The sequence below is a fragment of the Lagenorhynchus albirostris genome, chromosome 3, assembly GCF_949774975.1.
Source record: "Lagenorhynchus albirostris chromosome 3, mLagAlb1.1, whole genome shotgun sequence".
Taxonomy (NCBI): Eukaryota; Metazoa; Chordata; class Mammalia; order Artiodactyla; family Delphinidae; genus Lagenorhynchus; species Lagenorhynchus albirostris.
Genome location: NC_083097.1, coordinates 52,356,779 through 52,370,367, shown reverse-complemented (window position 1 = coordinate 52,370,367; position 13,589 = coordinate 52,356,779). Strand labels below are relative to the sequence as shown.

The 13,589-nt window shown below is 39.8% G+C and overlaps 1 protein-coding gene across 4 annotated transcripts in view; it reads right to left on the bottom strand.

Moving 5' to 3' along the window:
- The window catches only part of SREK1 (splicing regulatory glutamic acid and lysine rich protein 1), a 53,350-nt gene extending 50,579 nt beyond the window's left edge, over positions 1–2,771 (bottom strand). The window contains exon 1 of one of the 4 annotated variants that reach the window (XR_009539489.1): positions 2,501–2,771. Coding sequence is in view for 3 of the 4 variants with exons in the window: in XM_060143035.1 (XP_059999018.1) it covers positions 2,501–2,658 (158 nt within the window). In the remaining variant the exon portion in view is untranslated. The remainder of the gene's footprint in view (positions 1–2,500) is intronic. The other 3 variants (XM_060143035.1, XM_060143034.1, XM_060143036.1) reach the window with 3 other exon arrangements.
- Between the last annotated feature and the right edge of the window lie 10,818 nt (positions 2,772–13,589).

The window sequence follows — 13,589 nt, the reverse complement described above, 5'->3', positions numbered from 1 at the left end:
GAAATATCATTCCAAATTTAAAACAAATGAATTTCTACTCAGCTTCCAAAGATTAATCATAAAATACTGTTTCCACAACACTGCAAAATAGAATCATCTGTCTTCAATACAACTACTACTATTGCATTTTTATGCATTTCGGCCCAAATCTGCAAACACATCTTTAACAGAGGGACCAGGTTATGACAACTTCATTACAGAGCAAGCAGAAAACATGCCATTAGAAAAGCATGTAAATACTTGTGAAAAACAGGAATAGGGACTGACTGCCTTTAAGAAAAACTGGTCAAGGATTTTGCCTGGCCTATATGTGTTATATTTATGTTACAATTTTGCAAAATGTATTACAGTTTGTGACACAATAATTCTATATTAATGCACTGTTTAAGTGACGAGCTTTTTTATTCTCTGACTTCTAAACTCCAAGCAACTAATACTTGATTTCAAAAAACAGCCCATTACTAAATGTCAGATGATAACTGGCAGCATATTGCCACCCAAGTGCACTTTTCAACTATGTAAGTGGTGTTACGTTGGCAATGAAGAATATTCTGTGATATATTTCTTCTGCCCATGAGACACCTTATTATCACAACTTTGAAAGCAAGGTTAGTTTACAATCATGTACAAAATATTTTACTATTTGATTCCAATTCTTTCAGAATACAGCACTCCTCCAAACAGTTCTCAATTATTAAGAAATGTTCTGAGCGCTTAAATGAAGAGATAGCTGAAAGCACTTTCAAAGTTATAAGATATTCAAAGCTATACATGAGAAGGCTAGTCAGTAAAAATACCTGTGCATGCCCTTATGAAGCATCTTTGACAAAACTGTATTACCGAATCTATTCATGTAGAACCAATTTATATAAACCCAGGTAAGTCATTCTACAACACAAACTACAAGACAAAATATTAATGTCATGAAAAACTTTTAAAAAGGTGACTGGGGAAAAAAATAAAAGGCGACTGGGAGGGTGGAGGGGTGGCTGTCCTAGATTAGAGATAACCAAATGCATTGAGTGATCTGATTATATTCTAGATCAGAAAAAGAAAATGGAAAAAAGGCGTTATCAGTATAACTGAAGAAATTCAGATGTTATATTTTAATCAATGTTAAACTTCTTGGATGTGTTAATAGCATTGTGGTAATGCAGGAGAATATACTTCTTAAGAGATTCACATTTAAGTGTTGAGGAATGAATAGTGGTGTCTGCAACTACTTTTAAAAGCATGGGAGAGGGGAGGGTTGTAGGGGTGTCTGTGTGTGTAGGTGGGGAGATGGAGGGGGAGACACAAAGACAGAAATCAACTGTGGCAAACTATAAATGCAGATGAAGGGAACATGGGAGTTATTCTTTAGCTTTTCTGTATACATGAAATATTTCAAAACAAAAATGGGAAGAAAAACTTAAAATTTAAAAATCCAAACACCAACTTTTATCAATATCTATGCCGTAACAATGCAATATACTTACAGAGAGAAAACCGAAAAAAATAGGTCTACATGCATCACTATGAAACAAACCAAAAAGTCAAATAGAAATTTTTTTAAAAAGGAGAAAAATCCTGGGGAACTACTATCCCTTCCTTCAAAGGACTTTGACAAAATGAACAAAATACTGAGAATTTTCATATTCTAAGCTCTAGCTTTAAAAAGTTTATGCCTGTAAGAAAGTAAACAACCTTCAAACCCCTTACAAATTCTGTGAGTACATAGTACTGTACAAGGGAAATATTACTTCAAAATACACTACTTGGGAAGTGTCTGAGAACTGTGAATGCCAGTCCAGATCTGGACTTTTAAAAGTATACAGCAGGAGTAATCCTGTACGGACTATTACTTTTTCTGAAAGGTTTAGGACGGTGTGACCTTCTAGGAGGAAATTTTAATCCGTTGCCAAAAGGGTGAACAGACATGATCTTTAACAACATGGATGGGCTCGGTTAAATGAACCAAGAAGATGCTAAATTTGTGAACACAGGCCTAGGGACAAATTTAGGCCTAATTCCATCTGTCATCAGCTGCACACTTCCCCGTCAGCAACAACGGTCCGACACTGAAGCACTAAGAACTGGACAGTTTATCAGGCGCAGTCTCCGCGATTTGCCATTGCAAAAACGCTATCAGAAGCTTGCCATGAGGACTACCGCGGGCCCACCTGCGGCCATCTTAAGTTCGGGAAAAAAAAGAAGGGGAGGAAGAGCACTGAATTCGAGGACCCGGCGGCGACCATAGCCCGGGAAGCACGAAAAAGGCAACCTCTCTAACTCCTCTGTAAGGGTTCTGTGCAGAGGTTAACCCACTAAATACGACTAACAAGGAAAGCAGGAGCGTGGGGCCCGGGCCGCGGTGCCCTAATCAAACATGGGCACCAAGGTAAACCCGGCGGTCACGTGACTGACACCGCGCGCCCCCGTCCGCGCTCTCCCCCATGCCTTGGTTCCCGAGGTCTCTCTGGCGCCCGCGCCCCTCCCCCAGCCGAGCTTGAGCACTTACTCCGGGGGGTAGAGCCGCAGCTCCTCGATTTCTCCTAGGAAGGAAAAAAGCGTCCGCATCTGCTCGCTGGTCACCGCCGACGACAGATTCGTCACCTGAATCACCGCCGTAGGGGTGAGGCCGAAGCCTAAGCCCAACCCGAAGCCGGCGCTGTTCATCCCGACCCCGCTGTAGCTGCCTGCCTCCCCAACGTCTACGACGCGTCAGCGACGAAGCCGGGAAAGCGGAGAACGCGCGGCCGCGAGCGCGCCCCCGCTAGCGAATTCACGGCAGCGGGCAGGTCTAGCCGTCCATTTCACAACTCCCCTGCTCCCAGGGCTGCGCGCGCCAGCCGGAAGCGTCTCCCCGGCAACCCGGCGGATCTCGCGGGGCTTCGGCCTGGGGCTCCCGGGTACCTGAGGCTGTTTCTCCTGCTGCACTTCTCCCTAGCAAGGTTTTGATCGAGTTTTTTCCCGGCCTCCACTCGATCAGTTTCTTGTGCTCCTGTAAACATGGGAGACCCAGCTCTTTCCAGTCTTTATACTAGATAGGACTGGGGAACCAAGAGGCCTGGCCTGCTGGTGCGGAGCTGTGAAGAAGGAATGACTCGAGCATCGCAGATCAATACTTGACCGAACTATAACGTGTCATTATTATATACAGGCAGCTCCCTCGCCCCGACTATTTTAAAAAATTGGCCGGCGTCCTAATTGTGAAAAAACTTGGGAAATTTTACAAAACCTGTAAATTTTGAAGGAATTAAGGAAGGAAGCAGTTAAGATGAAGGCTATGCGGTTGTCGTTTATAACATTTATTCGCTCACTACGCAGGTATTAATATTTGAGTGTTATATACCAGACACTGTTAGACAAGAGCACATAAAAGACAGTTACAGAAGGTCCACATAGACCTTGCAACCTAATGAGAGACAAGTAACAGTAGTATGGGAAACTAGGGCAGATGTTCCCAAAATGCCATTCACAGCACCTGGAGGGTCCTCGAAGCCTTTTGAGTGATTATGCAAGGTCAAAACCGTTTCCATAATACTAAGACTCTGTTGATCTTTTTCACTTTGTTGACAATTGCGCTGATGGTGTAAAAGCAATAGTGAGTGACTGCTGGCACCTTAGCAGGAATCAAGGAAGTGGTGTCAAACTGCACTACTGGTATTTTGTATTCGTCACCTCCTGGCACTCATAGCATACAAAAATTATGATTTTTAAAATAATCTAGTTTAACTTAAGAATGTCCTTGACAAAGGAGTAAAAATTATTAATTTTATTAAATCTTCACCCTAGCATACACCTCTTTTTAATGTGTGAAGAAATGGTAAGTACTTCTGCTGCATGCCCAAGTAGGAGGAACATCTCCAGAAAAAGCACTTGTGTGATTGTTCGAGTTTTCACACAAAGATCCAAAATTTTTAAAATTTGTATCCACCACCTTGAGCTTGACAGCTTTCCAGTATTTAGACTTTTCTGCTAAAAACGCCAGTGATATTAACAAATGTATTTTTTCACATTATATATTGAAATAAGTGACCATTTGAAAATCTCTACAACTCAATGAACCACTGTTTTCAAAATAATCAATGCATGCTATTACAGAATCAAAAAGAGTCATCAAAGTGGATGGACCCATGGATTTTAATCTAGCAGAATACAAAAAGTTAATTGATATGGTTTCAGATTCAGTCCACATTGAAATTGCACTCTTAGAAACTATCACATGTCCAGTTTGGTGTAGTATCAAACAAGAATATCTAGAAATATCTAGAAAGACTATGAAAATAGTTTCCCCTTTTCCAGCTCCTTATCTATGTGAGACCAGATTTTCTTCCTATGTTTCAACAAAAACATATCACAACAGATTGAATGCACAAACAAATAGGGAAATCCAGCTGTCCTCTATTAAGCCAGACATCAAAGAGCTTTGAAAAATGTAACACAATACCACTCTTCTCAAGATTCTTTTTTGGGAAATATCATTTTATCATAAAAATACATCATTTACCCCCCATAGCCATTGGGAGCAGGCTGAAAAAATGCATCATTTATATAAGTACATAACAGGTTTATAATTATTTTTACATGGGTTTTTTAAATCTTAAAGTTCACAGATTTAATTTCTTTTTTGATATATTTATTTATTGTGTTGAGTCTTTGTCGCTGCACACGGGCTTTCTCTAGTTGCAGCGAGCGGGGGCTGCTCTTCCTTGCAGTGCAAGGGCTTCTCATTGTGGTGGCTTTCCTTGTTGCAAAGCACAGGCTCTAGGCGCACGGGCTTCAGTAGTTGTGGCACACAGGCTTAGCTGCTCTGCAGCATGTGGGATCTTCCTGGACCAGGGCTCAAACTCGTGTCCCCTGCATAGGCAGGGGGATTCTTAACCACTGCACCACCAGGGAAGTCCCAGATTTAATTTCCAATTTGATAAATATAGATAGATATCCCATAAATCTCTTAGGGTCCTTGATAATTTTTTTAACATCTTTATTGGGGTATAATTGCTTTACAATGGTGTGTTAGTTTCTGCTTTATAACAAAGTGAATCAGTTATACATATACATATGTTCCCATATCTCTTCCCTCTTGCGTCTCCCTCCCTCCCACCCTCCCTATCCCACCCCTCCAGGTGGCTTGATAATTTTTAAGAGTAAAAGGGTCCTAAGACCAACATGTTTAGAACTACTACCAGAGGGATAAGCACAGGGAGAATTGGGAGCATATAGGAAGGCCACTTAAACTTAGTGCCAGTGGAAGTCTTCCCAGGAGAGATGTTGCTTGCACTGGATCTTGAACAAATAGGAATTAGCCAGACAAGGAGGGAGGGAGGAGTAGTGAAGGGCATTCCAGACTGAGCTTGAAGAATATACAAAAGCAGAAAGGTATGAGAGCCCAAGTGACGTCCAGAATATACAAAGTTTAGTATTGCTAGACCAAAGGCTGAGAATGACTAGAGATACACACAAAAGAATAAGCCTTGATGAAAGATGCTGTTTGTCATGCTAAGAGGTTACTTTATGACAAATTGTTGGGAGCTGTTGAAGATGTTTGAGCAGGAGAGTGGCTATGTCAAGATTCCTAGAATGATTGTTGTCACTGCAACATGGAGATATATTGAAAAGGGTGGAAACTAGAGGCAAAGGGACTGGTTCGAAGGGTAAGTGGTGGTAGTAGTGGAAAGCAAGAAACAGTCCCAAATTTAGGGTCATTGAACTCATTTAAGAATAAAAGGAATAAAAACTATCCCTTCGGGAAAATATATATGGACATACACTTGGTTTTAGATACAATTACAAGTGTTTTTCGGCCTTCCTCAAGTCCAACCATAGATCCCAGGATTAACTACCACTTGTTTAGAGCACTGGTCTTCAGACTTTCATGTGCATCAAAATCACCTGGAGGGCACATTAAAACAGATTGCTGGCTCCATCCCCAGATATTCTGCTCCAGTAGATCTGGAGGAGGAGCCTGAAAATTTCAATTTCTAACAAGTTCCCAGGTGATGGTGCTGCTGGTGATCCAAGAACTCCATTTTTAAAAAATTAATAAATTTATTTATTTATTTATGGCTGCGTTGGGTCTTCGTTGCTGCGCGTGGGCTTTCTTTAGTTGTGGCCTTACGGGCTTAGTTGCTCCGCGGCATGTGGGATCTTCCCCGACCAAGGCTCGAACCCGTGTCCCCTGCATTGGCAGGCAGATTCTTAACCGCTGTGCCACCAGGGAAGCCCCCAAGAAACCCAATTTGAGCACCACTGGTTAAGAAGGTTGTAAAGCAGTACTTAGAAGATTTAGTAATCTGTTGATGGTAAAGCAGAGGGCGGAATTTGTTTCTAGCCTGAGGGACTGTGTAATAGTGCCATAGTTTAGGAGCAAAAACAAGAACGAAGAGCAAATTTGTAAAGAAGGAGCAAAAAATATTGAAATCCATCATGGACAAGCTCCTGAAATGAAATTTAAGGAAAATGTCCAGAACTAAGATAAAGTATGTGACTTAAGCTTCAAAGTAGATACAGTTATGCCAGGTACATGTGTAGCATGAGAAATGCATTGGGTAACATTAAAGGGACAAATACAACAAACAGCCAAAAATAAAAAAATAAATAAAACCAAGCCAGGAGGAAAATTAGGAGGGAGGATAGTCACAAAACTTGAGGGAGGAAAAGTTTTAATGGGAAAAAATGAAGAGTAGGGAGGAAAGAATGATAAAAAGTATCAAAGTCTGCAAAGATGACAAAATCAGGAATAAAATGTACCCATTGGTAGATATAATGTGACTACTGAGACAAAAGCTACATGAACCAGTTTATAGAAGCAAAAGTCACAGTGTCATTGTCACTTCCACTGATTCCTCTACGAATCTCTCAGCCAAATTTCCCACCCCTTGGCATGTCCTAGCTCTGCTACTCTGACCAATTTCAGACTGCTCCACCCTGGCCCTCTGAGATTCATTTTAGAATTCCAGCCTCCATGCTAGTATGTTCTGTCTCCAATCTCTGTAATCATTTTCATGGCCCCAATTTGCAGATACTTCTTCATCACGAGGCCCCTTGATTTCGTCTACCTACTGACCCAACATCTTCTAAATAAGACAAGCAGTGACAAAGTCGCAGTGCAGGAAAAAAGGTCTCCTCATAAGTAAAACAGGCCCATAAGAGCAAACCAGAAACCAAAAATAAGAATGATAAACTCTAGCAAGTAAATTAACAACAAAAAGAGAAAGATATACATTAAAATTTTATGCATGTACAGTATTGGATTTAGAACCAAGAGGTGACTTTGGAGAGTACAGTGACAGGAAGAGAATGCTTGAGTTGGGAAGGGGCGCAGATGAGTGTGGACTGTACTTATAAGAATAGGTCTTGGTGCCTTTTTTCAGTCTTGTTTTGCTTTCCAAACAAGCAAGATCTGCAGCAAACCTACTCTATGGAATTTTAAAAAAAATTTGACAGTAGAGAATAATTTAGAAGTAATTTTAGGTAAGGAAGAATCTGTAAGTAGCCCTGTCTTTGAAGGAGGAGTGCAGATTGTAGTCCTAAGATAGCAAGAACACACTGGAAGGAAGGTTAATCAGTTGTACTAGAAAGAATCAGAAAAGGAGTGAGAACTGTGCATGCATGCGTGCCTCTGTGTGTGTACAGGAAGTCCCCTATATGTGAATGAGTTCCATTTGGAGAGCACATTCATAAGTCCAATTTGTCCATAAGTCCAACAAAGTTAGCCTAGGTACTCAACTAACACAATCGGCTATATAGTACTATACTGTAATAGGTTTATAATACTTTTCACACAAATAATACATACATAAAAAAACAAACACAAAAAATAAAGAAAACATTTTTAATCTTACAGTACAGTACCTTGAAAAGTAGAGTAGTACAGTACAACAGCTGACATACAGGGGCTGGCACGCATGTTCACACCTTTGAAAGCTCGCAACTTGAAGTTTTGTACGTAGGGGACTTACTGTATTGTGTGGGGTGTTTTGAAATAGAACTTTTCCAGAAATGAAGCAGAAACTTTTTTTTTTTTGGCCACTCGGCTTGCAGGATCTAAGTTCCCCAACCAGGGATAGAACCAGGGCCCCCAGCAGTGGAAGCGCAGAGTCCTAACCACTGGACTGCCAGGTAATTCCCTTCTTTTGGCTGTGTTGTGCAGCTTGAGGGATCTCTAGGCCACCAGGGAACTCCCCAAAGTAGAAACTCTCTTAGTCTTTTCCTGTGCTAAACTACATGACCCTCTTCTTTCAATACCCAGAACTCTCAAATTAGTTCATGATGTCTCTAGTGGGCTAGTTCTGGAACCCTATCATTGGCATAATTTTTTTAAATTACTAACAAATTATTCTTGCTATCAACAGAGAGGAAAGTGTAGACAGTAATAGAGTAGAAGAAATAATCGCACAGCCAAACTTGAGAAGGACTGTAAATAGGGCATATTTAGAACAGGCTTTGGCTACTCTAAATAAAGTAGAAAATATGTAAGAAGATGACTAAGGTATTTAATGGACTTGCAGGAAGAACAGAACAAAGAAATCTTAAGAAGGGACGTGACCAGGGCAGCTCTGAGAACTTTGGCAGCAGATATTCATAGACCATCTCAAGAGTGTTGCCAATAAGGTAAATCAACTCCAATAATTCCCAGCTCCTGGCAACCACTGATCTGCTTTCTCTTTCTTTACATTTGTCTTTTTTGGAAATTATATATAAATTTAGTTATACAATACATAGTCTTTAGTGTCTGGCTTCTGTCATTGAGCATAATGTTTTTGAGGTTCATTCATGTTGGTAAGTGTTTCAGTAGTTTATTCCTTTTTAGTGCTGAACAGTAGACCATTGTATGAATTTTCAACATTGTGTTTACTTGTTCAACATTTGATGGACATTTGGATTGTTTCTAGTTTGGGGCTATTACGAGTAATGCTACTATGAGCATTCATGTAAAAGTGTAATTTCTCTTTGGTAGATACCTAAGAGTGGGATTGCTGGGTCATGTGGTAAGTTTGTTTAACTTCTTAAGAAATTGCCCATCTGTTTTCTAAAGAGGCTGTACCATTTTACATTTCCACCAGCAATGATGAGAGTTATGTAAGTAATGATGTATCACAGTTTTAATTCCCATTTCCCTAATAGCTAATAATGTTGAGCAACTTTTCATGTGCTCATTAGCCATTCATATATATTCTCTGATGATATGTCTATTCAAATATTCAAATCTTTTGTCATTTTTTAATTGGGCTGTTTCTCTTTTCATACAATTGTAAGAATTCTTTAATTCTGGATATGAATCTGTTATCAGATGTATGACTTGCAAATATTTCTTCCCAGTCCATCACTTGTCTTTTCATTTTCTTTTGGACATGCAACAGTGTTTAGTCTTTTCATTTTTTAATAGTGTCTTTCAAAGAGTAAACGTTTTTTATTTTGATAAAGTCCAAATTATCAATGTCTTGTGTTATGGACTGTGGGTTGTTTTTTTCTTTTTTTTTGGCTCTGACCAGGGATGGGACCCATGCTCCTGCAGTGGAAACGTGGAGTCCTAACCACTGGACCACGCCAGGGAATTCCCAGGACTGTGTTTTTATTGTCACATCCAAGAAATCTCTGCCTAACCCAAGGCTATAAAGATTTTTCTCCTGTGTTTTTCTAGACATTTTTAGTTTCAGCTCTTACATTTAGGTCTCTGATCCATTCTTAGTTAAATTTTATGTGTGGTGTGAGGTAAGGGTCATTGCTGTTGTTGTTGTTATTGTCCTTCTCCTTCTCCTTTCTCCTGTTTTTCTTCTTCTTCTTCTTCCTCTTCCTCTCCTCTTCGTCCTCCTCCTTCTTCTTCATATGATATCAAATTGTTCTACCACCATGTGTTGAAAAGACTATACATTCTGCATTGAATTGTCTGAGCACCTTTGTCAAAATTCAATTGACCAGGGCTTCCCTGGTGGCGCAGTGGTTGAGAGTCCGCCTGCCGATGCAGGGAACACGGGTTCGTGCCCTGGTCCAGGAAGATCCCACGTGCCGTGGAGTGGCTGGGCCCATGAGCCATGGCCGCTGAGCCTGCACGTCCAGAGTCTGTGCTCCACAACAGGAGAGGCCACAACAGTGAGAGGCCCGTGTAAAAAAAAAAAAAAAACATTCAATTGACCATAAGTGGAAGAATTTTATTTCTGGACTCTCAATTCTGTTCTAATCTATATATCTATTCTTACACCAATACCACACTATCTTAATTACCGCATATTCATAATAATTTTTGAGATGACCATGTGATATTTCTAGGATAACTTCCACTTAGTCATGATGTGTAATCTTTTTTGTGTGTTGTTAGATTTGGCTAAAGTTTTTAAAAGAATTTTAATATTTATTTTCATGAGGGTTACTGGGACCTAATTACAAACAAAAATAAACAAATGGGACCTAATTAAACTTAAAAGCTTTTGCACAGCAAAGGAAACCATGAACAAAATTAAAAGACAACCCTCAGAATGGGAGAAAATACTTGCAAATGAAGCAACCAGGCAATGGATTAATCTCCAAAATATACAAACAGCTCATGTGGGACTTCCCTGGCGGTCCAGTGGTTAAGACTGCACTTCCACTGCAGGGGGCGTGGGTTTGATCCCTGGTCGGGGAACTAAGATCCTGTATGCCACGTGGTGTGGCCAAAAATTAAAAAAAAAAAAGATCATGCAGCTCAATATCAAAAAACCAAACCACCCAATCAAAAAATGGGCAGAAGAGGGACTTCCCTCGTGGTCCAGTGGTTAAGACTCTGTGCTCCCAATGCAGGGGGCCCAGGTTTGATCCCTGGTCAGGGAACTAAAAATCCCACGTGCTACAAAGGAGATCCCGTGTGCTGCAACTAAGTACAGTCAAATAAATAAATAAATATTTTTTAAAAATGGGCGGAAGATCTAAATAGACATTTCTCCAAAGAAGACATACAGATGGCTAAAAAACATATGAAAAGATGCTCAACATCACTAATTATTAGAGAAATGCAAATCAAAACTACAATGAGGTATCACCTCACACCAGTCAGAATAACCATCATCAAAAAACCTACAAACAATATATGCTGGAGAGGGTGTGGAGAAAAGGGAACCCTCTTGCACTGTTGGTGGGAATGTAAATTGGTACAACCATTACAGAGAATGGTATGGAGTTTCCTTAAAAAACTAAATATAGAACTACCATATGACCCAGCAATCCCTCTCCTGGGCATGTATCTGGAGAAAACCACAATTTGAAAAGATATGTGCACCCCAATGTTCATTGCAGCACTATTTGCAATAGTGAAGACATGGAAGCAACTTAAATGTTCCTCAACAGAGGAATGGATAAAGACAATGTGGTAATATATACAATGGAATATTACTTAGCCATAAAAAAGAACAAAATAATGCCATTTGCAGCAGCAACATGGATGGCCCTAAAGATTGTCATACTGAGTGAAGTAAGTCAGAAAGAAAAACAAATATCATATGATATCGCTTATATCTGGAATCTAAGAGAAAGGGTACAAATGAACTTACCTTCAAAATGAAAATAGAGTTACAGATGTAGAAAACAAACTTATGATTACCAGTGGGTAAAGGGGGCAGGGATAAATGGGGAGATTGGGACTGACATATACAAACTACTATATATAAAATAGATAACTAATAAGTACCTACGGTAAAGCACAGGGAACTCTACTCAATACTCTGTAATGGCCTATATGGGAAAATAATCTAAAAAAGAGTGGATATATGTATATGTATAACTGAGTCACTTTGCTGTTCACCTGAAACTAACACAACATTGTAAATGAACTATACTCCAATAAAAAAATTTTTAAATCATAAAAAAGAATTTTAATATTTCTTTTCAGGCTTCCCTGGTGGCTCAGCAGTTAAGAATCTGCCTGCCAATGCGGGGGACACGTTTTGAGCCCTGGTCCAGGAAGATCCCACATGCCGCAGAGCAACTAAGCCCGTGTGCCACAACTACTGAGCCCACATGCCACAACTACTGAAGCCTACGTGCCTAGAGCCCGTGCTCCGCAACAAGAGAAGCCACCACAATGAGAAGCCTGTGCACCACAAGGAAGAGTAGCCCCCGCATGCTGCAGCTAGAGAAAGCCCCTGCACGCAGCAACGAAGACCCAACACAGTCAAAAATAAATAATTAACTAATTTTTTAAAAAGGTAACTATTCTAAAAAAAAAGTTTTTCTTTTCATGAGGGATATTTGTTTACAGTTTTCTTTTTTCACAATGACATTATCTGGCTTTGGTGTCAGGATAATACTGGCCTCATTGAATGAGTTGGGAAGTGTAACTTCTCCCTCTATTTTGTGAAGGAGTTATATCAGATTGGTATTATTTCTTCTTCAATTATTTCATAGAATTTGCCTATGAAGCCATCTAGCCCTGGGATTTTCGTTATGGGAAGATTTTTCATTACTACGCTAAATTTTTACTTCTTATATGTCTATTCAGATTTTATACTTAAGTAGTTTTGGTAGTTTTTGTATTTCTGAGAATTTATCCTTTGCATCTAAGTTGTATAGTTTGCTGACCAAAAAAAGATGTTCAAATAATACCTTAATACAGCAGTCCCCAAACTTTTTGGCACCAGGGATGGGTTTCGCAGAAGACAATTTATCCATGGACAGGGGTGGGGGGGGAGATGGTAATGCGAGCGATGGAGAGCGGCAGATGAAACTTCACTCGCTGGCCCGCCACTCACCTCCTGCTGTGCGGCCCTGTTCCTAACAGGCCACGGATCAGTACCAGTCCGAGGCCCAGGGGTTGGGGACCCCTGCCTTAATATATCCTTTCAATTTCTGTAGGGTCAGTAGTAATGTTCTCTCTTTCAATCCTGATATTGGTCATTTATGCCTTCTTTTTTTTTCTTGGTTGGTCTAACTAAAGATTTATCACTTTTGTTGGACTTTTCAAAGAATCATTTTTTAGTTTCATTGATCTTTCTCTACTATTTTTATTTCATTGATATCCACTCTGAGTTTATTATTTCCTTATTTTTGCTTAGTTTGGGTTTAAATTGCTCTTTTCTAATTTCTTAAGGTGGAAGCTTACATTATTGATTCAAGATTTTTTGTTTTCTAACATTACCATTTAATGTTATATATTTTTCTCTAAGCACTGTGGGGAATACTTCCTTTAGAGTGTTGGGGAAAGCTATTCAGAGGTAGAAGTCTCACCAGAAACACAATGCTACAAATCCAAGTTTCTTTTTCATACTAATTTATTTATATTAAATATTTATTTATTTTGGCTGAGCTAGGTCTTAGTTGCAGCATGCATGCGGGATCTAGTTCTCCGACCAGGGATCGAACCTGGGCCCCCTGCACTGGGAGTGCAGAGTCTTACCCACTGGACCACAAGGAAGTCCCTTGATACTTATCTATAATTTAATTGTTGTGGTTGTAAAACATACTGTGAATGATTTCAATTCTTTTAAATTTATTGAGACATATTTTATGGCCTAGCACATGTTCTGTCTTGGAAAATTTTTCTGTGCGCAATTGAAAAGAATGTGTATTCTGCTGTTGTTAGATGGAGCATTCTGTAAATATCACTTAAGTCAAGTTGGTTGATAGTGTTGTTC